The 24,754-nt window shown below is 40.4% G+C and overlaps 1 protein-coding gene across 4 annotated transcripts in view; it reads right to left on the minus strand.

Moving 5' to 3' along the window:
* casz1 (castor zinc finger 1) overlaps positions 1–24,754 on the minus strand; it is a 92,975-nt gene that overhangs the window by 66,559 nt on the left and 1,662 nt on the right. For 3 of the 4 annotated variants that reach the window (XM_068598375.1, XM_068598372.1, XM_068598371.1), the window contains exon 1: positions 8,471–8,919. The exons of the other annotated variant lie outside the window; for it this stretch is intronic. In XM_068598375.1, coding sequence (XP_068454476.1) covers positions 8,471–8,519 — 49 coding nt within the window. In that variant the 5' untranslated portion in view covers positions 8,520–8,919. Of the gene's footprint in view, positions 1–8,470; positions 8,920–24,754 lie in introns of those variants that run through there. 4 annotated transcript variants of the gene reach the window in all.

Raw genomic sequence — 24,754 nt, forward strand, 5'->3', positions numbered from 1 at the left:
TATATATTTACCCAAACTCCTTCCTTTCAACGGTGTATTATTTTATTGGCTTGTTTTGCAAGCATAATAACTTTGCATTCTTCTCCCAAGGTCAGTTTCTATTGTGCCACGAGGAGTATGTACACACAGGGCTTTTCAGGTCAGTTCCATTGTATTTACATCAAATAATTTTTGATAAGGGATGTAAAAGACCTATAAACCCAACATCATAAACGGGAGAGGTGTAGCTGAAATAAGGACAAAAGATCAACGGCTGAATGTTTTCTTATCTTAGACACTATTTTTGAGCCAACTCTCTCACCCCCCCGCCGGCCCCTCTCTCTCTCTCTCTCTCTCTCTCTCTCTCTCTCTCTCTCTCTCTCTCTCTCTCTCTCTCTCTCTCTCTCTCTGTGTCTCTCTCTCTCTCACGGAGCTGAGTAGAAGCGTAGAAGCGTTGACTTGTTAGATTTAGTCCAATGGCTTCCCAGTGCGGCCGGCAAGAAAGCTCTTGTTTCATAGAGAAGTACCTCTCCTGTTATCTCCCCAGCACTATAATCACTTAACAAAGACTTGGGCATTTGCACAAATTAAAACATCAATAATGCATAAGTGCATTTCAGTTTTGAGCTGTAGTGTCCCTGTATTGGGATGAAATACCACCTCTACCAGTGGAAAAACTCTGGCTCGCCATATTCTGTCCCACAAACGGCTTAAAGAAGCCAAGGCCCTGCTTTGAGCCACAACCCCCTTACTCCCCCCTCTCCCCCCCTTCCTCCTCCTTCTTTCAAAGTCTAAGCTGTGGTGAACATTTGGGATCTGCTCTGGTAACGGGACAAAATGGCTGGGCTGAGTGGGATGCGGAAGTTGTTTTAAAGCAAGAGGCGGTAAGTGGTGGTGGTGGTGCATCAATGCAAACAGGCAACACCCTTGAGTGGCGCAGCGTGGCATCCTTCCATAAACAACACCACCGCCGTGTCCCCGACATTTATGATTTGTGGTCAGAATGGCAACACAGGCCCGATTCTAATCCAAGTCTGCATGTTCGCCCTATCGTTACATGGCTAAATCTGCCCGGGCCGAGTCTCTTATTTTCCCAGATGAAAACGGCAGACGTTCCAGACGGCTGTCAGCGAGCTTTGCTTAAAACAAGTCATACGGTATGAGAACAGTCCGCTTGGACGGGGAAGGGCGGATCATGGGAAAGCAGCTCAGTGACACTTTAAAACCAAGATGCTGCTCAGGCTACGGTTTAATTTGAGAAGAAAAAAAACTCCTTCATATTTATTACTGCAGTTATGAATATGAACTGTTTCACGCTGACTATGGAGGTTGGAGGAGTTAAGTATTATTATTGGACTTGTAAATCCATGACCAGTACCGTTCCAACACCAATAGAGGACGAGCCATCCTATACAGATGGCCTCAAGGACAATTAGCAGTAATCATTGGTTGCCACATAAATGAGGAAAATTCTATTTGCTACAGCACTCGCGGATGATCACAGACCAAATGCCTCTGACAATAATATGGATAGCTGCTTTAAACTTAATTGTTACTCGTAAATGCCGAAAAGAAAATACACAATACACTGGAAGAGAACACTTATAAATATGCATTTCTCCATTATTCAAGAAATGTAAAAAAAAAGCAAGGTAGAACTAGAAACCTTACAAACAACACATTACTGTGAAGAATAAAGAGACGGGAGAAACAGTGTGGTGATCTAAAATATTATCTCTTCAATCATATTCTTTTCCCCAGATATCTTCATCTCCCCCCTCCTCTCTCTGTCAGTTAGTCTGGCAAACAATCCCCTTGTTAGCAAACTGTTAAGACAGCCGCTTGGTACACAAATTGCGCTCGACCAAGCGAATTTGTTTTGCAAGGGTGACCTGTTTAATCATCTCATTTTCTTTGGCGGACATTTATTCATCTGGTTTCCACGGTTACAGAGAACATTAAGGGGCTACAGTAATAAGGCTGGAGAGTCAAACAGGTAATAAAAAAATTAACGCCATTTTCCAGCAGCCGAGGACAGTGGGTGAAATGAATCAAGGGAGAGGGGAGAGAAGCAGCGGGGGGAGCAGGGCGGTGGGGTGTGTGTGTGTGTGTGTGTGTGTGTGCAAGGGGGGGCTTCAATATTGTCCAAACAATAAGCCTTAGCGGTTATTTTACTCTGTAGATCAGGTGGTGCTGTTATGGACATGACACTTTGGGCACAGAGCAGGAGAGATAAAGCTTTTAAAGTGGCCCTGCTCCTTTTTTTATTGTCATTTTGCGATTACATATCAGAACAATTAAAAGTTAGCCTGAGATATCTATTAACTTTGCTCTTTTTTTATTTCTCCTGTGCTTCAGAAGAAAGATAAATTGCACGCCTGGCAATGCAACGTGTCAATAACGTGCAAGGGACGACATGACATTTAGTTACCCTGGTGAGAAATGTTTCATAGTCCTCCCAAGTTGAATCATGTTTTCTCATATTGTCTTTTGATCCACCGGGCAACGGCAGAAAAAGAAAAGGAAAAGAAAGGAGAAATCAGAGTTCCTTTCTAACTATTAGAAACATTGTCCTCCGCACCAATTGAGAGGGTTTCAACTTCTTGCCAAATATAGAAAATTCCGGCACAATAGGGGGAACAGGTGCTGAGAGCCCATAGAAAGTGACGAAGCCAAAGAGCTGCGTTGCTGCTGAATGCCAAATAAGGCAGTGAGACACGTTGCACCAAGGCACAAAACAACCGACTGTAATGCGATTTTCTGTGTCTGACGACTGTCACCGGTTCCCCCACGAACGGTCTCCAACACAATATTTCCCGGTCTCCAGACAATATTCAGGGACGAACAAGAGAAAACAAGCAACAAATTTGATGCATTACTCATTTCTCCACTCCTTCCAAAAGTATTTCTAATTGACAGCAGGGCTGTGGCACTCCTAAAATATGCAGAAACGTTCTCAACCTAACCCTTAATCATTTAAATCGTCTGGTTTAACCTGTATTTGGGCATTTCATGACCCTGCCAACACCTGTCACCCACCATTGTGGAAAACAAACCAAATTGAATTCTTTCTCTCGCTGCTGTCGTGTTACTTATATATATATATATATATATATATATATATATATATATATATATATATATATATATATATATATATATATGTACGTTGTTCCGGGGTTGGCTCCGGTGTGACTGAGGTCTGAGAGGGAAGCACAACTGATGGCAGACGTGTCTCAGGAGAGGGAGGGGAAAAAGAGATGTCAGCCGAGCCGGCCTCCCACACACAGACGCTTAGGGTACGCTCCCTAACATCAAACACACACTGCTCACGTGTCACAAGCAGCGCTCCCCCCGACCCCCGACTGAGGCAGGAGCCCGGAGAGACACAAACTCTCGTCATACATGCGGGGTGAAATCCTAAAAAGGGGATGCAGAATGGACAGCAGCAAGAAAAGAAAAAAAGGCTAAGCTGTGGTTATGGGACTGCCAACTGTTCTGCTAACAGCCTCTTAACAGGTGTGGGCTCTGGAACCATGTAATCCTATCAAGTTACCAAGTAAAAAAAAAAAAAAGAAAAAAAGAAATCCGGCAAACTGGGCTCTGCCTCTCGCTCTCTCCATCTCTCTCTCCCTTCTCTTTGCTATCTTTCTATCTCTGTTGGCAGTGACAGAAATGAACAGCTGGGCTTCAGATTTATCATGTACAGACAGTAATTATTGCTGGTGCTGCCTGCTACTGACCCAAGTGCATAGAATGTCACATGAAAAAACACACGGCAGAAGGGGGACCTGAGGCTGAGGGGTACCGGGTCGGGGACTGTGTGTGTGTGTGTGTGTGTGTGTGTGTGTGTGTGTGTGTGTGTGTGTGTGACACAGGAGAGAGAGGGGAGGGCAGTGTTTAAACGTCACTACGTTCCTGTTTGCAGTCAATTACAGACGAGGACAGGGATATTGGCTCTGTAACTCGCAAGAGCAAACACTTTCCTGCACACAGTGAAGGTGACAGGAAAAAAGAGCTTCTGTGTTTGTTTGTGTAGATTTTTTTCTTCTTCTTTCCTCCGATCAAAAATAAAGCCACAGTCGGTACAACAGCCACCGTAATCATGTCAAAGAAACGCTCATAAAGAATTGAAACTAAGAGATGTGCTCAATGCTAAAAGAAAGAAGTAAAGTGAGGTGACAGATTTAGCTCTCTTTGTCTTTTAAGATTTCGCCTCACATGTATGATTAACTAAACTCACCAACATATTGATTAATAATAATAAAAAAAAAACAAGGAAAGGTACAGCACTGATATTGGGCCACACAAAGTGTTTCCGTCATGATATCAAGGCTCACCCCACCTGCTGTATTTGTACCAGAGATAAGAGGGTCAGCAGATAAACTATAAATGTATTACCTGTGTCGATCACTGTCCTTGTCATTAAATAGTTAACCCCGCTTCTGCTGCTCCCTTTTCCATACATTCAGCTGTATGAAAGTTGTGGTCCGTCACACCCACTAACCTACGTACGGACTGGTTCACACCTTAAAGACCCCCCGCCACATTTAAAAGGATTAGTCACCACATTTTGTGCTGGCTTAATCTCTCTTTCAGCTGGTCTAATAAGTGTGCTTCGATAAACTAAGCATGCAAATTCATTCATGGCCAGTGGAGACCATGCTTTCAGACAAATGCGCCAAAGTCTTCTACTCTGCTAATTACCTCTTCATTTTCCCTCTTTCCCCTTTTATATAGCATATCAACGACCAGAGATTATTATGCCCCCTTACTTTGCATGAAATTATAATTTCATATGTAAGATTAGGAAATCGAGTCGGGGAGGAGAAAAAAAAGTTACCGGAAGATTTTCTCTTGACTCTCACAAGAATACATGACACGGCATATTCAGCTGTGATTAAAAGCAGGATTTCTTTTCGGCTGGTTGCGCTGAGACAATTGAGACGGAAATATGGAGAAAAAAAGACCTTTTTCTCCCCCAGAAAATAATACATAATTAAAACTTTTTTCTCTAATTAATGACGTAATGTATAATTCATTGCCATCTTTTTTTAGATAGTATAATTAAAAAAGATACTTCCCCGGTCTCATTTCCCTTTTTTTTTTTTTAAAGTAGTGTAGTTTAACAAACATGCATTATCTGTGATAATAAAAACTTGGCCCGTTACATTTTAGATAATAAAGGCAATGAAGACCCAAGGTGCAACCTGTTTATCATTCTGGAATATTTCTTCACCGAGTATTAATTAGGCCATTACTCCAGATTGGTGACGGGGAGCTTTGAGGTTTTAATTAGGTGCTGGCCACTGCATGAGTGCACAGGATTGAAGAAAGGGGGTGGTGATGCCACTTGCCTCGCTCCTGGCCCATATCAAGTAGCCCTGAACACTTTGGCTACCGCGGGAAGACGCATGGCAGCCCACGTGCATCTGGAGTTTATTTGATGGTTTGATCTACAACGTTTCCTCTTTCTGCCGGTAAAAAAAAAAAAAAAGCCAGTTGGTGTGATTTGGGTATTAAAAGACGGGGGTTAAGGTAATTATGGTGTTGGGTGGCTTGTGTCTGATGACTGGGCACATGCTCAACCAGGACTCAGCTGTCCCTCTCTTTCTGTCTACCCCCCCAACACACACACACACACACACACACACACACACACACACACACACGCACACACTCGCACACACACACACACACACCTCCCTCCCCTTGTCTGCTGTCTATATTCCCCCTTCTCTCCCCCTGCCACTCTGCTAAAACCAGGCATAACACACACAGCCTCGCGTAACATCAATCAAATACTGAGAGCGGACCATAAAACTACACAAACATATACACTGCCATTAACTACTGTATTTGACACTTATTTAATAGTTCTTGTCGGATGCGATGTAAAATCAGAAAAATACATTTAAAGAAAGAAAAGCAATAATTCAAGCCAGGGAAATTAAAAGAATCCATTGGACGGATATTGTTTTAAAAATAATTTTTCAAATATTGAAATAAAATGTGTCTATTTTTTACATTAAAAAAAAAAGATGACAGGAATATATCGTATTCTTATCAAACACTCAATTTATCCTAACTCAAAGAGAGTGAGGTGAATTGCGTCAGTATATTCAATATGCATATGAAAGTGATAACAAAAACCATATATTTTGGTATAATTTGAACAAGGTATTTAAAAAATAAATCTTGAAAATGTGAGTGTTTTTCCTCGGTTGACAAGGCGATACTAATCACCTCGTTGCTGAGAAGCACTCTTCCCTGACAAGGCTCCTTAGAATACAAGGATCCCCCAGGAGAAATCGGCATGAAAGAGGTTAAAGACAATGACTCGCATTTTTTTCCTCCAAATGTCTCCCTGTTAAATTTATTTCAAAACTCTGTTAATCTGCTGTACACAACATTCCCATTAGCATAGCCCAGCCCCCTAATAAAAATTCTGGCTAGTTTAATTAAAAAATGTAAATTTACTGTCATCCTAGGAGCAGCAGAAATAGGAGTGCAACAGCATATTTTATTGCTTAAGACATCAAATTGATTCAGGTTATTGCTAAATTGTGATAAAAGGTTATTGAGGGCCTTCAGAACTGGGCTTGTTTTTCTCCCTCATTTCATCCTGGTTTTGTGGAAGGCCGTAAAGATGGAGAGGGCCACAAAGGGTTAATGAGACAACTCAGTGAGGGAGAAGGCAATCAACATTATGACTCATATGAGGGCAGAAAAACATTTTCCGAGCTGACGAAAAGTTTGAAATTAGGGTGTGTCACCATTACAGTTTTACTTGTTTGTTGTTAAACTATCATACAGGACACCTTAAATAACCTGCCATAATAACCAAGCCTTCTTGTCTGTCTCGTGGATGTGTTTGTGAAAGCCTGTGGTCACAGTGGTCTGCTATGCAGTCTCTCAGAGTTGAATTTAATTAGAAACAATATCTTTAGATTGGCTTTTATTTTTCAATAATGCTGCCACATACAAGTTAAAGAGCAGAAAAGCCTTTGTGGTGTCAAGAGTGAAAAAATAAATAATTGTCAAGAGGATTCAAATAAGAGAGAGAGCGAGTACATAACTGGCACATAAACGCATTAAAAAAGAACAGCCTGGAGCAAAATCAGTTTGAATTACAGATTTTTTTTTTCAAAAAATTTGAAAACAAAAACAAATAAATGACAGAATAATTCTCGACAGAACATTTTTTCTCAGCATCCTTTCTGTAATTTAAAAACACTGATTCTCATTTTAAAGCAACACAACCTTTATGTATAAACTGTATGAGTTTAAAGTAAAGTGTTTGAAAAAAGGGGAGATAACAGTCAAAACAAAATCCAAAATGTCTCTAAAAAGTTATTGAGTAGTTGTATTTATCTGTACTGCAAATAGTGAAGTACAGAGAGGCTATTAATACACACACACACACACACACACACACACACACACACACACACACGTATAAAAGGACCACACCACTCATGCAAACAGAGAACACGCAAACCGAGAACACGCAATACAGAAAGAACTAAATGTGAGTGTGAAATAGGACTTATTTTAAAACACACACAAAACCCTTATTACAAGAAAAGCGGTGAGGAGGGTGACGCTTATGAGTATAAAGTGCAATCCAGTTACTGCAGGACAAGTTCATCCTCTCAAAAGTACGCACAGAGTGACTGTTATTAACCTGACACTTACAGGTCAAATTAAATATAAAAATATCTGCCCCACAGGTGCATTTACACAAAAATACTAAACAATGAGAACGGTCTTATAAACATTTTTTAAAAATGCTGATGTTGTTCTAGTTTTATCGAACATGTAATGCATTTGATTTATTTACATTTTAATGTGACATTGGCCAATGTACTGCACATAAACTGATTGGAAGTACCTGGAAAGGTGTTAGCCCTGCTCCCGTTGCCTTTACATGTGTGACAACAAGAGTAACACAACAGTTTGTTTGCTTTGTCCCCTTGGTAACAAACCCTTAGGCCATTATATGTACTCTCATGGCATTGCCAGTGCCTCTGTGAGTAAAACCTATACCTGTATTTCGACAGTACCAATACTGGCTCGATCAAAAACATGTAATTAACTGAAGCGACTAAACAAGCAGGACGAAGAAAAAGAAAAGCCTGACTGGGAGTTTTTGCTGGTCTCATGTCCTGGATGAGAAATAGACTCTGACAAGAGAAAATGAAACTGGCTTTGTGAACTTTCTTCTCGTGTGCACTGCTTGTAACACAGTGTCCTGAGTCGTATGCTGGGAAAATGGGCAATCATATTTGATATTGCAGTCACCTTTGGGCACTGTCAAAGCGCTATAAATAAGGGTGTCGCAACACTTGGGTATACGTATGCTCTGGCACATAGTTTAATCATGAACAACTTCCCCTCTCTGCGTATTCAGTCAGAGATAAAGGCACACCTTAAACTGTCAGCTAATAAAACATCTCTGGCAAAGATAGAAAAGAAGAAGAGTACTCACCATATTCAGGGAAGTCGAAGTTAAATCCTCTCAGACATGTAACTTTCATAATATTACTCAACTCTGTCAGAAAGTCATTCGAATGTTGGTTGGTGGAGGGGAAATAAAGCGGAAAAGTAACTAGATAAAAAAAAAAAGGCTTCCTTCAATCATGCACTAAACTCCTTGACATGTAATCTGTCAATAGTTTGTTGCTGAGATAATGCCGGCTGCCATGAGCGGATTTGATTGGCAGCTTAGGGTCTGGCCCCTCCTTCCTGTGGTTTGACGGGGGGTAGGTGAAAGAATATGGAGCCTCCCCCTTCCCTGCTCTCTCTCTCTCTCTCTCCGTCGCTCTCTCTCCGCCTCTCACACGCTGCCGCTCTCTCTCTCTCTCTCGCTCTCTCTCTCGCGCTCTCTGCTTTGCCCCCGTATACACACGCACGCACAGACCAAGCTGTTGGTGATGTTGTCTGAATAGGCTGATAGGAAATTATGGCAGAGGAGCCGGAGCAGTTTTTTTCTCCCTCCCTCAGTGGGCTGGCCTTTTCCATCTTTGTGGTCTTCTAGCCTTTCAACTCTCTTGGGGTGGAGCCTCTGCTGCCTCTATTCAAATGAAGGGAGCACAACACTTGGAAAAGAAAGGTTTTGGTAGGAAGAGATTACACGTTTGTTTAAATATATGTTATACTTTTATTGCACACAAGTTTTCAAAGCTTTTAGACTAATTATTTAAATAAAATATAGGTGATTAAAAAAAAAGCTTTTTGGACACCCTTGTCCCGGTATTGTTTTATAACAAATACAACTACAGTCTGTGAAAGGATATCTTGACAACGTTGTAAGTGAGTCACCTAAATATTAAATAATCATTGAAAGGGACACAACTGCGAATGATGAACATACTTCTGAGAAGCAAAACCTATTTGACGAAGATGTTACTTCAACACTTTAGCTTAAAGCAAATAACACATTCACTTCTCTCACAAAACGGAGATCCTCTCCATTTCAGTGCCGTGTCGTGTACTTTCTTTGCCTCTCTCCCTCGGAGCACACTCTTTCTCCTTCCCTCCCTCCGATAAGCTATCAGTTTTCATTGTAATTTCAGGTGAAATGATAAACGACAGCCGTTACCAGGTGACAATGAATACTTTATAAGACAAACCCCTTATTTGCCTGGCAGTTTTTTCCGCAGTGGCATGCAAAGTGCCTCTGGACAATTTCTACGTAATGGTCCTTATACTGTAAACATGACTCCGTATGTCAAGAATGTGGAATTTACATACAACAAAATCTAAACTTTGAAAGGTCACTGGATATTCCTGTTTTACACAGCATAAAGCTGATGTATAACTAGTATTTACTGGTTGTAGAAAAGAGGAAATGAACAACTTTATGGCTGTGAACCATAATGCAGCAAAACGTAGTCTGGGCTTCAGTTCCTGAGAGCTGTCAGCGAAGTCCAAAGTATGTACATAAAACAGGTTTTGGTTGATTTTGAAGTTATCATGACTCATAATACTAGAGGAAAAAAAGCTTTGTCTCCTCCTTCCTAACTCTCGTAAAGGGAAATGTCCTCAAAAGCGTTTCTATCAAAAGGTTCCACCCTTGATCTAACATTGCACTGTAAATACAACTTTAGTTTTTGTTAGCCTTGATAAAAAAAAAAAATCTAGTATCTAAATGACCTGACTTGGCAGCCGGGCCTGTTATGCTGTCAAGGTGTTGGACATTTGTCAAACATCAGTCCTGTTTTACATCAATCACATATTGAACAAACAAACATATTTTGGTTGGTGGATTACTGAGACCAGGTTCTACGAAGAGCTCAACATGATATATTGAGCTTTTCCTACCAAACTAACCCCGACAACCGTAATCCCGTTAATAAGCGGTCCTACGACGGTGGTTGTCAACTTGGTAGGTCAACCTGGGTTTCTTAAACTTTTTTAGCGTGTTCACATAAAGCGGGCGGTGTTGGCATGTGACCAATAGCAAAGAAGTTTACTGTCAGAAGAGCTGCATATTTTACAAACGATGAGCAAACTATAATATTAGATAAATACGAATAAGATAAAAACGTATTCCAAGCTCAACGTAGCACAGTTGCTAAACGCAGGAAGTGCAGTTGGCTTAAAATTACAGACTGTATAAGTATCACTGCCCATCTATTTGAGCGAATGCACAGATTTGACTACAATAACATGTTTGTATTCTGTTAGGTTGATGTGTTGCTTTGTATAGAAGATACTTTATTCAACCTGTTGGGGAAATTATGGCTATATGACCATTTTAGCTTTATTGTTTCAGGTGCAACCCTTGTGGTGGGAAACAGATTTGGGGGCAAATTTAAAATAGCACCAATATAAAAACATAATTCAAAGCTGTAAATAGGCTTTCATTCATATCTTATAATCACATACAGTACACATACAAGTACCAGTCTACACAACTGTTATAGGCACGATTCCGACATGTCGCACTGACACATACGGCTCAAGAGGCGGACACACATAGGGAAGATATGATATGAATATATGATAAGAGAATATTAACAGATTTCTTGTTATTGTGGTTTGTAAATGTAATTAATGTTGGCTTGCTGCTAGACCCACCAGTTGATATAGGTATGTGTTGCATGCGGGAGACCAAAAATTGGTGCCCAGTCATCAGACATAGGCCACCCAACACCATAATTACCTTAACCCCCGTCTTTTAACACCCAAATCACAATATTTTTTAGAGAAAAAAGAAACAAACATGTTGCAGCACATCTTGCAATCTACCAAACACTTTGAATTATTATTGCCTTTTTTTGGCTCCCAAGACAAAATTACAAATAAAGAATACCACACATACAATTTATCGGACTACACACATGTAATTATAGTCGGATCTAACACGCTCAAGATTGTTGTTTTTAGTCAGGATTATGACTTATATTAAATGAATTAACGATCCACGCACTACACTTTGATTGGTCAGTATGCGGCGTGTTTATATTAGTTGATATGTTATCTTCAACATAACTTGCTACAGAGCATTGGTGATCTGCCCCTGGTAAAAGTGAACCACCGTCGTAAAGCTAATGTTACCTCGCTAACCCCAAATCCTGCTTCTTCCTGCAGGGCCCTGGTGAGCTCTTACACCCACGGACACACTTGATCACAGTGATTGTTGTTAACATGTTTATAAATATGTTATTGTGAATGTTGTGCAGAAGAAAATGAAGTCAGACAATAGTCACTAAAAGACTCTAATGCTGTAAATGCTTATTAAAATTGGTGAGCTCTCGTGAGAATCTAAATACAATAGCTTTTATAAAGCCATCTAATATTGACATTTCTAGCAGTTTTAAAGGACTGTTTTTGAAATTAACACATGGAAACATGTGTGGCAGCAACACTTTGAGACTTTCTTTCACATAGGTACAGCATATCAATAAAAAGTCAAACAAAATCTACTACAGTAAATCTAAACTTGATACTAGGGGAGGTTTTAGTTTACAGGGGTGAATTTTATTCATGTCCACAGGAGAGAAGAGGGGGGGGGTGTTTGTCGCCCATGCATTACAGCCCTCTGGCCCTTGAGCTGCCATCTTTGGGGCCGAAACCATTGCTTTTCAGAAAGAGCTGTGGGGATTTTCGTTTGATGTGGTCTGAGGGTATTGTATAGAGCATGCGGGAGAATGTTGAGGGCAAGGTGGAGTGTGTATGCATGTGAGAGTGTGTGTGCACGCTTCCGTGCGTGTGACATGGCAGGGGTACATCAGTCAAAGGGCTGCCGGGCCAGACGTTGGGCTGCCCCTGACAGTGCACTCCAGGAGGGGCTGGTCTGGTGAAGGGCCCACTCCGAGTCCTCCATTCCCCAGGACAAAAGCTAGGGCCCAGTTGATAGATGTGAATTCAGTGGCTTTTGTGCCCAAAGCCCAGAGACATGCCGAGTGAGAAATCTGACCTTTGCCGAGAGTCAAATTGTGTTTTTGAACCCCTCTTGCTGTCTCTGGCAGTTCGGGGCAACGAGTGAGTGAACGCACGGGAGGGGATGGAGTGGGCGTGAGTCGGCGTTGGGTGGAGGTCTGTCCTAACTGGTGGAGAGTACAGGTGGGAGATTACACAGGAGGAGCGCTACAAAGCACTTCTGCTGCATCAAACTTGAAACACAACTAATTAAAATAGTTGTGTTTTTCAGCAGACAATGGATCAAGTTTGTTCTTGATATTCACTGTCATGTTGTTGTCAAATTGGCAGGAAATTGAACGTGTAAAAGTTTAATTCTGAAGCAGGGTCTTTTAAAGTGGGATTCAACAAGAGTTCAGCCGAGTGTTATTCTAGGTTGTCTGTGATGTGGAATATTATTCCCTCTCACGTCTGTTTATATTGCATTATATATTTATTTTTAAGCAGAGAAGGAGCTGAATATTAAACTTACACACAAATACAGCCAGAACAATGATGATGGCAATACACCACTTCTTGATGATCATCATTTGCATTACTCATGACAATGATTCTTGAGAATCTCATTTGATTTTCATAATTGCTGTATAGCTGTATATACAGCTAGATACATACACTATGAAAATCCCATTGCAAAATCTCATTATAGGTACACACTTGAAAGTAATTAACATGGAGTTTGTATGAGGTATAAGGTGTATTTGTTTATTTGTCAGCCTGCTGCACTGCGTTTCTTATGCACTGTTTATGATATTAGATGAATTATGATATAGCATGTTGCATGGCGGCGGTGTGCTGAGAGCAAAGATTTGGGAGATAGAATAGGCCTATGTTTTTGAGTCATACATTTTTCTTGACACTGCTTTCATCCCCCGGCCGTAATCATCATATCTCCCCCTCTGCTCTCCCGGATGCAGACATCCATAATGCAATCTTCCTAATTTTGATCCCTCGCAATCTGGTTTTTAAAAGGGAGGGGGAAAAAAGGGACATATTTCTGAAGGCTTGCTCCGTAATCATTTTAGACAGATAGCCTTTCCCATCGCAGATGAGCAAATATTTGTAAACCAGCTATCTAATGGAAAATTAGAGTGAAATTAGAGTGAAATTCATGACAGTGAAATCCGATTATGAGTAATTCTATTATGCCATCTTAGCCCACACAGCATATTTTTGTAGAGTTTTTTCCATAAATACCTATGCCAGGGGTCCTGCTAATCAAATAAAATTGAAATTCATCTTCCCATTAAATTCAATTAGCCGCAATTTCTAAAGCCTAACAAAGATTTTAATTACTAAATTATAAAATTCTCCCTAGCCAAATTGGGGAGAGAAAAAGCGCATACCCTGCATCTGAAAAACAAACCCATGAAAGGAAATTGTTGATCAAAAAAGATATCCAGGGGAAAATAACATTAGGGAGAGCACTGGGGCCTTTATTCAGCGAGTCTGGGTGGGGAGTGACGTGTGCCAAGCGCTAGGCTCCTGGGCCGGAGGAAATGAACTTAGCTGAGGTTCTCTCGGTCTCTAAATGTCTGCCCTCAGAGTTATTATGCTGTAATTGACTAATTGACACCTTAATTTCATTTATGGGGCTCCTGTGTTCATAAAGCAACCTCTGGGTGGGGCAGTGGTCTTGAGCGGAAGCAAGGAAGTCAACATCCAGGACACCAGGTAGGGCCTTAGGCCTTCAGTTCTGTGCTCGGCAGATGACGATTATGCATTTGATAATGAAATGGTCAGGAAGAACATATTGACTTAGCAGAGGCTTAAGGAGCATCTTACTCATATGTTTAAATCCCTCTGATTCATGCTGATGGGTAATAATCATGCAAGTCCAGTCTTACAATCTGTCACCGCAGATATGAACGACCTCCTTCAGGGTCAAAGGAGTTTATTCTTGGAAAGTAAGGTTCTTAAATCATTAAATGGGATTTCAAGCAATGTTTTTGGCTTCTTTAACTTCACAGGTGACCGTGGGCGAATATTGCATTGTTGTCCGTTTCACCCGGGATGTGATTACCACTGAAACCAGGAATTGTTGCTGGGGACGTTTAGTGGCGAGCACACTGCTAATAGGACAGCTCTGGGGTCTCAGGTCAGCCACTAGGTCCATTTCCCAGCCACCCCCTGCTCCTCACCAGTGGGCCACTAAAATAACAGCTCAGCACCCTCTGCAGACTACAAAGCTCCATCTGAAAAGGCACCTGCTGCTGCTGTTCACTTTAGCCCCTCTGGCAGCTCACTCTGTCTGTTTAAAGGACACATAGAAGAGAAAGACTGACTGGGAAATGATGAATTATTTAAGTATGATGTCTAATTGTTTCAAGGCAGACATCTTGTTTCTGGAAGGTAAAGGCTTGCGCGTGGGTGTGGGAGTGCATGTGGATGGAGGAAGAAATCTTTGTGAAGAGGTCTGTCTGCTGTGTAATGCAGGCTGTCTCGTAGTTGAAGTGGCTGGGTAAATATGACCAAACTGAAACTTTAATCTGCTTTTTCCACACCCAAGCTGGCTGGGTATTAAAGATAATCTTTTTTGTGTGTCATATGGTGGGAGATATAGATGGAGCTAATTTTTTAGAGACAAATCTGATATTTGTCAACTGGCTGAAAAAAAACAGGGGATTTTCTCCTAATCCTCCCTTGGATGTGAAGGCGCGTTAACAGCAAAATGCAGATGGTGTTCTGTGCACGGAGAGTACCCAGCACTCAGCGCAGTGCATACGGAAAGGCGCAGCTAGCCTCGCTAGGGCTCAACCCAACCTGCAGATAGCGAACTCCCCCTACATTCAATTAACAAGGCACTTGTGAAAGCAAAGGCATATTAGTTTATTCCAAAGAGCAAACTTTGCAAAAAACATTTCTTGGTTGTTTCTCTTTACTTTTGTTTCCTTGCTGACATAACATCCTTACTTCTAGGCTTTGTTCATCAAATATTCAGTTGCAACTCAATTCCAATAAGGAAAAGAAAACAAATTATAAATAAAATGGATGCATAAATCTTTCAGGATCCTAATTCTAACTTTCCCCTTGGAGTGTTTCTGTCTTTATTTTGTCACATTAAGCAGTTTTTCTTTCCGTTCCCACTGCTAGGCGTGGCTGATTTTACACGGGTGTACAGAGCTCTTTATTCTTCTGCTCGCTTGTTTTGGAACACTATGCATTTTGTGGTGCCACTTCTTTTATGCACAATTATCACTTCTGTAATGTCTGGTTTTGTTTTTATGACCGTCAGAACAATAAAAACACATGTGATGTTATTTTTTTGGTGCAGTGGGACTGTTGTAAATATGCACTTCACCCCATGAAGTATAACAAAGCTGTCCTGACTGCTTTATCTTATAAAGTATTTTCTCTGGTCATTTTAGCACCAGATTGCAAAATGGCACAGCACTTTGAATGCATTCCTAAACTGCTTTGTGGCTCTGCATTACATTTAGCATTGGATTGATATTCATTGAGTGGCCTTTTAGAGACATCAGGTAAAATATATTTAGTACCACATTTTAGCCTCATAATGAATCAACAACATACCTGAGAGGACCGTGTGGTGCATGCACTGACATACAGCATACCTTATTATTGGGTATGGGCTTAGGGTTGTGGACTTCTAAACCAATTATTCAATATGTACCTACTCAGGTTGACAGTATGGGACAGAGCAGATTAATGTCAGGAGGTGAGGAAAGATGCTGATAGCATATAAAACTACAATATGTGCAGTGGGACAAACAATACGAGCTACAAAATCGTGATTAACTGAACTTATTCGGCTTCACTTACACTCTCACAGTTTCTCATATAGTCACTTTAATGTTAAGAACAACTGTTTCTGTCCTTGCTATAGGTTCCACAACAAGGGACTACTTCTCCCCCAGAAAGGAAAATCAAACCAGTAATTTATGCATTTACTGGAACACAAAATCGTTCACTCATAGATCCAAACTGTTCACAATAAAAGACTATTTTGAAAATACTAATGGGAATACTACGGGAATTTGAAGCCGCAGTGTGGCCGCTCTACATATAAGGTAATGGCAGTAAGGATGAATCAAAATTGAAATGCAACAGGCGTGGAAGCTATATTAGTCTGCCCTGTGTGTATTTGTTCTGTACAAACGAACTTCTATTGATTACTACTACAATGGAGAAAAAGTTGACATTATATGCACCATGAAATTCAGCATTTTTTTAACCTTCAGCTATGCTTGTCATTCGCTTGTAAATAAATATTTAAATACACACCAGGAGGAAGAGAAGGAAAAAAAAAATCACTAAAGCTCTTTTGCTGTAATTGGCTGAATAGCAAGGGCAGCAGAAAATTTACAGGCAGACAACAGTGTGAAGGGGACTCGGTCACAGTGCAAAACTAAGCCCTCAGCACCAACTAGGGAGTAAGCAAGCCAGAGCAGCAAGCAAGTGTCTAGGTGCCTGTCTGGCATATCTTAACTAGCATGAGGCACTTGTGTCTCCTTAGCTTTGGCAGTAAGCTGCAGATCACAGTCCATTTTCTGGACAAGTTAAGTAAATAACCCAAGCAAGCATGCATAAGACAGTGTCAGGGAAAGAAAAATCCCCCAAAGTCACAGAGGTGACACTCCACTAAATCCCATCAAACTGAGGAGGGAGAGTGGGAAGGAGGGAGGAAGGTATCCCCTTTGCAGCAGGTGCGTGTCCAACAGCATTGATGCAATAACACCTCATTCAGTGTTCAGCCCTCCTCAAAGGACAGGCAGGGATAACACTTTAAACCCTGTGGCTTTATCTCCTGCAGATTTTCCATAAAATGCCAAGCCAGGGAGCCCGGGCCATGTGACTACCATGTAGGTCAGGGCAGATGGGGGGTAGAAAGTGTGGGAGGTGAAGGGAGAGACAGAGCGGGGGAGGAAGGGACTTTTCTAATAGAACTGTTGAAAATAGCAAGCAGGAACCAGATTAGATCAATTAGGATTATGCTTGTATTTGTTGCTGAATAGATCAAGACTGAGAATCCAAACGTTAAAAAAAAAGACTAAGCTGTCGAAATACAAAACAAAAGGAAATGTTTTGGGACAAAGTTAAAGTATGTCAATGTCCATTTGAGTACATATTCTGTATTGTGTGTATTTAATTATGAAATATACATTTCCTTATATCCCTGCATCAAGTTGATAATCATTTATTATATTAAAAGAGATGCAACAAAAGTGCAACTTGGTGAATGCATTCATGTGTTGGCTTGGTCAGCAAATGTCAAGACATGGCATATTCAAGTGTCAGTATCCCTAAAAAAAAAGGGACTGCTGCATGCTCTCTGCATCAAGGACGTAACTGAGATCCTGAGAAAGATATCTCGACCGTCAGTTATTGTATGACTACATGCCTCGAGGATGCCCAAACTGCACAGCCAACAAACACCATGTTACACAACATGGTAATGCAGATGTAAGCCGAACTGTTGAATTCTTCCAGTGGGCACAAATATCCTTCTGGAGTAACTGAGAAGCTTACTGTACCTTTGAGCAGCAAAACTCTGACCTTATATCTACAGTCCACAAATCCAATGCACTCCGCATCTAGCCTCCAGATCTTGGTTGCTATTTGGTAAAGCATTTTCTGGTGAACTGGTTGATCATTATCCATGACATTTTCAGAGAACAGAGTACAGAGATATGTCAATATTCTAAAGCTCAATGGGCTTGTATAATTGAACTATGGGCCCTTAGTTTCCATATGCTGTGGGCACAGGTTCCCGGTGGAATACCAGTGACGCCTGATGGAATACAAAAGATGGACAGGATTAGGCTTTGTGCTGTTGACTGACCTTGACCTATTTGTTGACCCACATCTTCACTCAATCACATGATTCTATTTTGATCAATAAAACTCAGGTGAAAGATCTAGAAAATGTACCCCAATAATGACTGTGCCCTCCCTGAATATCTACGTACATATTTATATCAGTACTGAGCACCACTAGCTAGCTTTGTATAACCTGGCCTCAATCAAACTCAAAGGCACTATCCCTGTGAAAATAGTATTGATCAAAACAAGCATCTACCCATGCATAAGAGCTTGTTTCAATTGATTTTTCCTCTTTGAGCTGAAAAAATATAATAGAGTTGATATGAATTACAGGGTGTTTTGCTTCAATTCATCAACACAGCCCAGATAATGCTTGCCGCTGCCAGAGAAACATGATAACAAGTTTTGTCTGTTTTTTAACAATCAATTACTTTAATGGATTTATGCTACTGTTTACAGAGAAATACACAACAGTATGTGGAAGAACAGAAATACTGTAATTAGATGGTGTATGGCAGAAACAGACAGTATATAGGGTTCTAAGTGGGCTGCAGATAATCAAAAAAATGTCATGCCATTGCAAAAAATTTCATCTGAGCTTGCCACTGCAGAGCAAACAAAGCTAGCATATTATGCTACATGCTGGATAGTAGTTGATGTCTAAATTGTAGGTTATCCCCATGATATTACATTTGGTTCTATAATATCGTCTGTTCTTAAACAAGATGATGAATACTGTATAAAGCTGTTTAGAATATATAGCAATTGTCCAGCAAATATTCCTGCCCACTTGTATCCCTCCAAACTATCCCGGTGGTCCTGTTATGCTCAAAGATTTGCAGTCTCTAATTCCCAAGCTCAAGGCTGATCAGTGTTATTCTAGTGACACTTCCCCTAAAGCCTCCTGACATTAAGCCTTTATAAGACAGTTATGGGTATTACATTGGTCTTGCAACATAAACTACTTGTTATGCCTTGACTATCATGTTTAAATAAAATAGCTATAGCAACAGATTAAACTCAATAGGCCAATAGGCTACCTCCTGCCTTGTTAACTGGCTATTATTGTCTCTACTGCAGGTTTTAGGCTTGGGGCCTCAATATTATTGACGTAGTGGAGCTGCAGTGTTATATAATATATACACACACATATATATACACACACACACATACACACACATATATATATATATATATATATATATATATATATATATATATATATATATATATATATATATATATATATATATACACAAAGCCTGTTCACATGTATTGTGCTGCCCCTTCTCGAATCTCCATTCATGTAAATGTGGCCAGTGAGACAGATAATAATAAACCAATATGAGTGGACTTGCGCTAAATAATTCACAAGCAAAGACAACAGGGAAAATCAACTGATACTTCTTCCTAAAGCAAAATAATTTTGCTGCGCTGCCACTTCATTCTCACAAACCACCTGAATAAGTGACAATAATGAGCTGCAACGTGAATCTGCATTCACTGTTGTTCATGATGTTACTACTTTGCTTGCTTGGTCGCAACTTCATTGACATGGTGCAAAAGAACAGGATGTAGTGACAACGTTTTTATATTTTGTGGTCCAAAGATACACAATATCTGCAGTACTGTTACGGTCATCAACAGGTCAAAGTATCGCTTATCAGGTGAAATATCTCAAAATGGATGTCCATGAATTGGCAAAAGTAAGCGTGCTAACCCACTAAAATAACTTCTCCCATTTTTAAGTATAGCTTGTATCTTGATACTTTCTCGATGGAAAGCGTGGCAGTGGTGCTTGCAGCTTAACCAGTCACCTCGGTGAACACATATGTCAGTGTTCATAGGTGAGATCATAGTGAGGGTTCATACTATTGTCACGCCACTAATGACTTGTAGCGGTTGCCTAAAGGGAATTGGGAACTTGAAGGTAAAACTATAAACATTCATGTGCATTGTATCCTCCCAGTAAAACTCTAGGATGTCGAGTGCAAACAAGCAACATAATAATATCGTTGGCAAAAAGCAGAGATGCAATTGTGTCATCACCGACCAAACACAACCTCACTGATTCGGTGAAAAACAAAAATACAGAAGGCAAGTAGGATATAGTCATATGTTCCCACAGTTTCCCCGACATGATTCTCTGAGGGACACTTTCATAAGCCTCCTCAAAATCCATGAAACACGTGTGGACTTGATGGGCACTTTTCCATGACCAGGAATCTGCAATGCTCTTGAATCTGATGTTTGACTCTCAGCTTGAGCCTCCATTCCAGCAGATTGGTATTTGCTTTCTCAGGGAAGCTAAACAGTGTGATACCCAATTATTGTCAGTTTCATTATTTAAAAAAAGGGAAGCACCACAACATCTCAGGCCAAATCTTATCCGCCTGTTACCTTGCCATTGCTGAGAAATTGGCCGGCCTCGGTGACCACTGCCTTTGAGCCAAGGATTCCCTCAAGGTTTTTCCTTTTTTTTGCTCTGCATCCTCTACAGAGGGACAAGAGTTCCTTCCAATTTTACTGTAAGACAATTGATATGTTTAAAAGACAGATTGTCTTCTAGGGGGAAAACAAGTGACTTGTTCAATCACCTTATTATTTATAGTAACAATCTGATACACACCATCAGCTGTCTTCGTTGACCTTGAGAAGCACATCAATTTGATTGTCAATGTTCGGGCCAAGATTCAAAGAAGAGGTTCTTCTGAACAACATCGAAAACAGATTGCAGTTCCTTTATTACAGGCCATAAAGATGAGGCAAAACTATACATAATGGTGTCGTTTGCAAACAAATATTTTTTTATATAAATAATGTTTCAACACAAATGAATAACACATTGTAAATACAATAGAACCCATTATAGACCCTTGTGGGACACAAGTATTTGCCTCCACAACCCCAGATGCTCCAGTTCTCTTGGCTTGTAATAGCGTCATGTTGAATCATAAGGATCTCAAAAACATGCAAATGGGAACCAGGAACTTGTGACTAACCCAGCGTAGCATCTCACTCGTCTCTCACTCCTCAATCATAGTGAGCCTGTTACCAGGAGTTTGGTTCCAGAGCCAATGCTGGGGCATCAAGATGAGCCCAACTCACATGGGTACTACTGCTAGTTTTGGCCACATGGGGATAATCCAGGGCTTTAGAAAGCACAGGGGATTGAGTTAAAATGTGTCGTCAATGTGTCATTTGACCAATGTGCGTAAATCATAGTTGATATCTTTATTCCCTTAGTTTCTTAGAATTTTTAAATTATTATAATATTTTAAAAAGGCTGCAAGGCCATTATAAATAATTGCAACTGTTAAAAGAACTCTGAGTATTTACTCAATGTAATTAGTTTAAGTGAAGCTGGGGTTGTTCTAAATATTGTAATAGTATGCAAAAAAGGCTCGGATAAAAATAAATATTACAAATTTCACCAAGAATTTGAACCGTTAGATATCCAGCTTCTCATTACTGGTCCATTTTCATGGAATAATTTGTCATATTGAAATAACAAGAGAAGCCTTTAAGACTGATCATGTATGTGCTTGTGTAACAGTTTGTATAGGTCATTTATTTTCATCATGACAATTGTATACATTTAAACATTGCTTTTCAACATAGCATAAGATCTTCTGACTTCACGTTATTAGATGATAAAAAGAAACATACTTCACTTATTGACAAAGTTTCTTAAAGCTTAACCGTCTTCCTCTATCCAGGTCTTTTGACTGAAAATAATACGATGCTCCATCTTTCAAAGATGTACTTTTCCTAAAGCATTGTTGATTGCCCTGTGTCCATTACTTGGAAGGATTATGATAATATTCCACATTGTGCTCGGCGTGATGCACAGGAAATTCAATACTCAAAAGGTTAATGCAATCAATTAGGATGACAAAGGAGTAAAGTAAAACCCTCCTGCTCGTGGAAAAAAGAGACAGAAGAGAGGGGGAGAAAAGGTATTGAAAGCTTGAATGGATTCACAGAGAGTAAAGAGGCACTTGAAACGACAGAAAAATGGCATTTATTCAACTTGTCTCGTCCAAGACCAACTAAATGAAACACACACAGAGTGTATTCACAAAGATAGAAAAATAGCTCTTAGAAAGTGAATTGAATGACTCAGCACTCAACCAGTTGTAATTGAACAATAAAGGGGCAATATTTTAGTTTGAAGGTAATCAGATAGCTAAGCAAAAGAAAAAGTGCCAGGTACTAGAGGCTTGAACATTGATTCATAATGCTCATAATGTTCTATGGACTTTTCCCTCTTTCTGAGTCAAGTTTGTCTCATCACTCCATTCCCATGTGCATTGTTGCATGGGCTGAATATTAACAGCACGACAATTGTGTATGGGAGAGATATCTTTTGTTATTTAGATAGATGTTACAATGCTATACAACACAAAGGAGTCTCATCATTGCAGATAAATGGATAAACGTGGATGGCGGTATTGAGCTCCACGACCATTGTAATAATCCATATTACCTTTTCAGGCTCAGTGTGTCAAAATTGTGATGTATTAATCACATTTCAGCAATCCTCCATGGCTAATGATAATGTTATGAGAGTCTGGTTGGCAATATTTCGCTAACGTCTGCAACGCCTATTTTCTGCCGATAAGTTGTGCAAGGAGAAAAGCCTAAAACCTTGTAATCCACTTAGGTAAGGCAGTAGACTTACCTACTTCTGCAAACACACAACCTCATAAATCTACTGCACCTTCACATTCTTAAAGACTACCAAGCTTGAAAAAGCTGCAGCAGATCCTTCTTCCCACATTGTTTTTATCAAATGAAGACATGTTTCACAATTCAAATAATTGTGCGCGCAAAGGTCCTAACAGATACATATAACCTTAAGTCACAGTCACACTTGCAAGAGCAAATCCCTTTCAAATACAGAACCTCAGGACTGTCTCCAATAACATTCATAACATCTAACATGTTGTTCCTGTGTAGAGGGACATAAACACAGAATATTATGGATTAGATTAAAACATAGATTTTCTGCCAATCACTTTGAACTCCAGCCTCTTTATTCTACATTCCCCAACTTCCATTCAGTTCTACAATGAAAAAATAAAGAGGTATAAGGACAACAACGACAAAAGCCAGGGTTAGGTGGTAACCAGGGCTTTATGTTTTGACCGTAAGAATTCCTCTTTTTTTCAGGGGCACAACTGCTGTAATTTGACCTACATCACATTTTTCTGTTTGGGCATTTTTCGGGTCCAGCAGCCACGTCACCGAAACAATGGACCAAAATGGGCTTTGAAGTCAGCCCTGAATGAAAACGGCGGGCCTGACACATGAAATGCCCTCACAGTTGGGCTGCCCCTAGTGAAAAGAAAAACAAATACTTTGAATGAGAGGGGGACACGCCGCTCCTGTCTGAGCTTCCTAAGGCCCTGAGCCACCACCGGGAGGTGGGCTTTCACGATATGCCCGTAATGATGGATGGATTGGGAGGAAAGTCTATTCACATGGAGATGTTACATCATAAATATTTACACAGGACTGCCGTTTCCATGTAGCCTTTGCTTGTTTTGACACATTGGAAAAATTTAAAGGACAAAAAGAGGAGTGAGAAAAGTGCAGAAAACGAGAAAGTGGCTTCTTGTTTTTGTTATTATGCTATCCTGGGCGATACGTTAATACCAAATTTCCTGAATTGTTGCTCTTTTTTTCTCAGTGAGACAAATTTTATTTCCCAAGACGAACTGTAGACTTTATTTACCTTTATCCATGACTGAATGATCTTTTATTAGAGAATCATTGCCCTCCTACACACAAACCTTGAAAAACCAATAAAGCACAAAACAAAGCTACTTTGACTTTGAATTATAAATCATTGTCAAACACATTTCCTAGATTTCCATGAATGCTAAAACTTAAAAGGTGCTTTGTTTGAGATTGGGACCATTTATATTGCCTCTAACAGGCTCTCAACATGGCAACTGCTGAGCCGGCTTTCAGCAGCTAACGATGCTAAAGGCGCTAGCGGTGCAAACTACAGCTTAAGTGCTGACAAGCTTACAGAGTTTACCTGAAGGGGAACCAGAGGGTTGGTGCTACGCTCTGTGACGATGCTGTCGGTTGGAACGCCATTATCAGCTGAAACCGCTGTACGAGCACGGTGTACAACAGTGGCCATGCGCTAGCCAGTCGGGCACGTACGCATGCATTAACATGCACTAAAAGCATGCACGGCCGGCCCAAACTCAGATTACAACACGTGCAGAGTGGGATGACATGTATTCATTCTCTGCTCAGGTAGAAATGATTCCACTCTATCGTTATCAAACAAATAGCTGTTTGCTAATGCTCATAGTCCCATATATTACACTTTTTGTTTTTAGCATAGTGTCACAATACTTAAAAATCTGCCTGATCTTCCACTGAGATCCAAGAGAGGTAAAAGGGAGACATCATTGTTGTTGGTAAGCAGCCTTACACATTTCTGCTCAGTGAGCTCAATTAAAAGCATTGAAGTCCCCTGAGATTGTCCCTGGAACCAATGAAAACAAATTTGGCAGTTTAATTTTCTTCCCACTGTCTA

This window comes from Clinocottus analis, unplaced genomic scaffold (assembly GCF_023055335.1).
Source record: "Clinocottus analis isolate CAN_PGR_092001 unplaced genomic scaffold, fCliAna1.0.p SCAF_4, whole genome shotgun sequence".
Lineage (NCBI taxonomy): Eukaryota > Metazoa > Chordata > Actinopteri > Perciformes > Cottidae > Clinocottus > Clinocottus analis.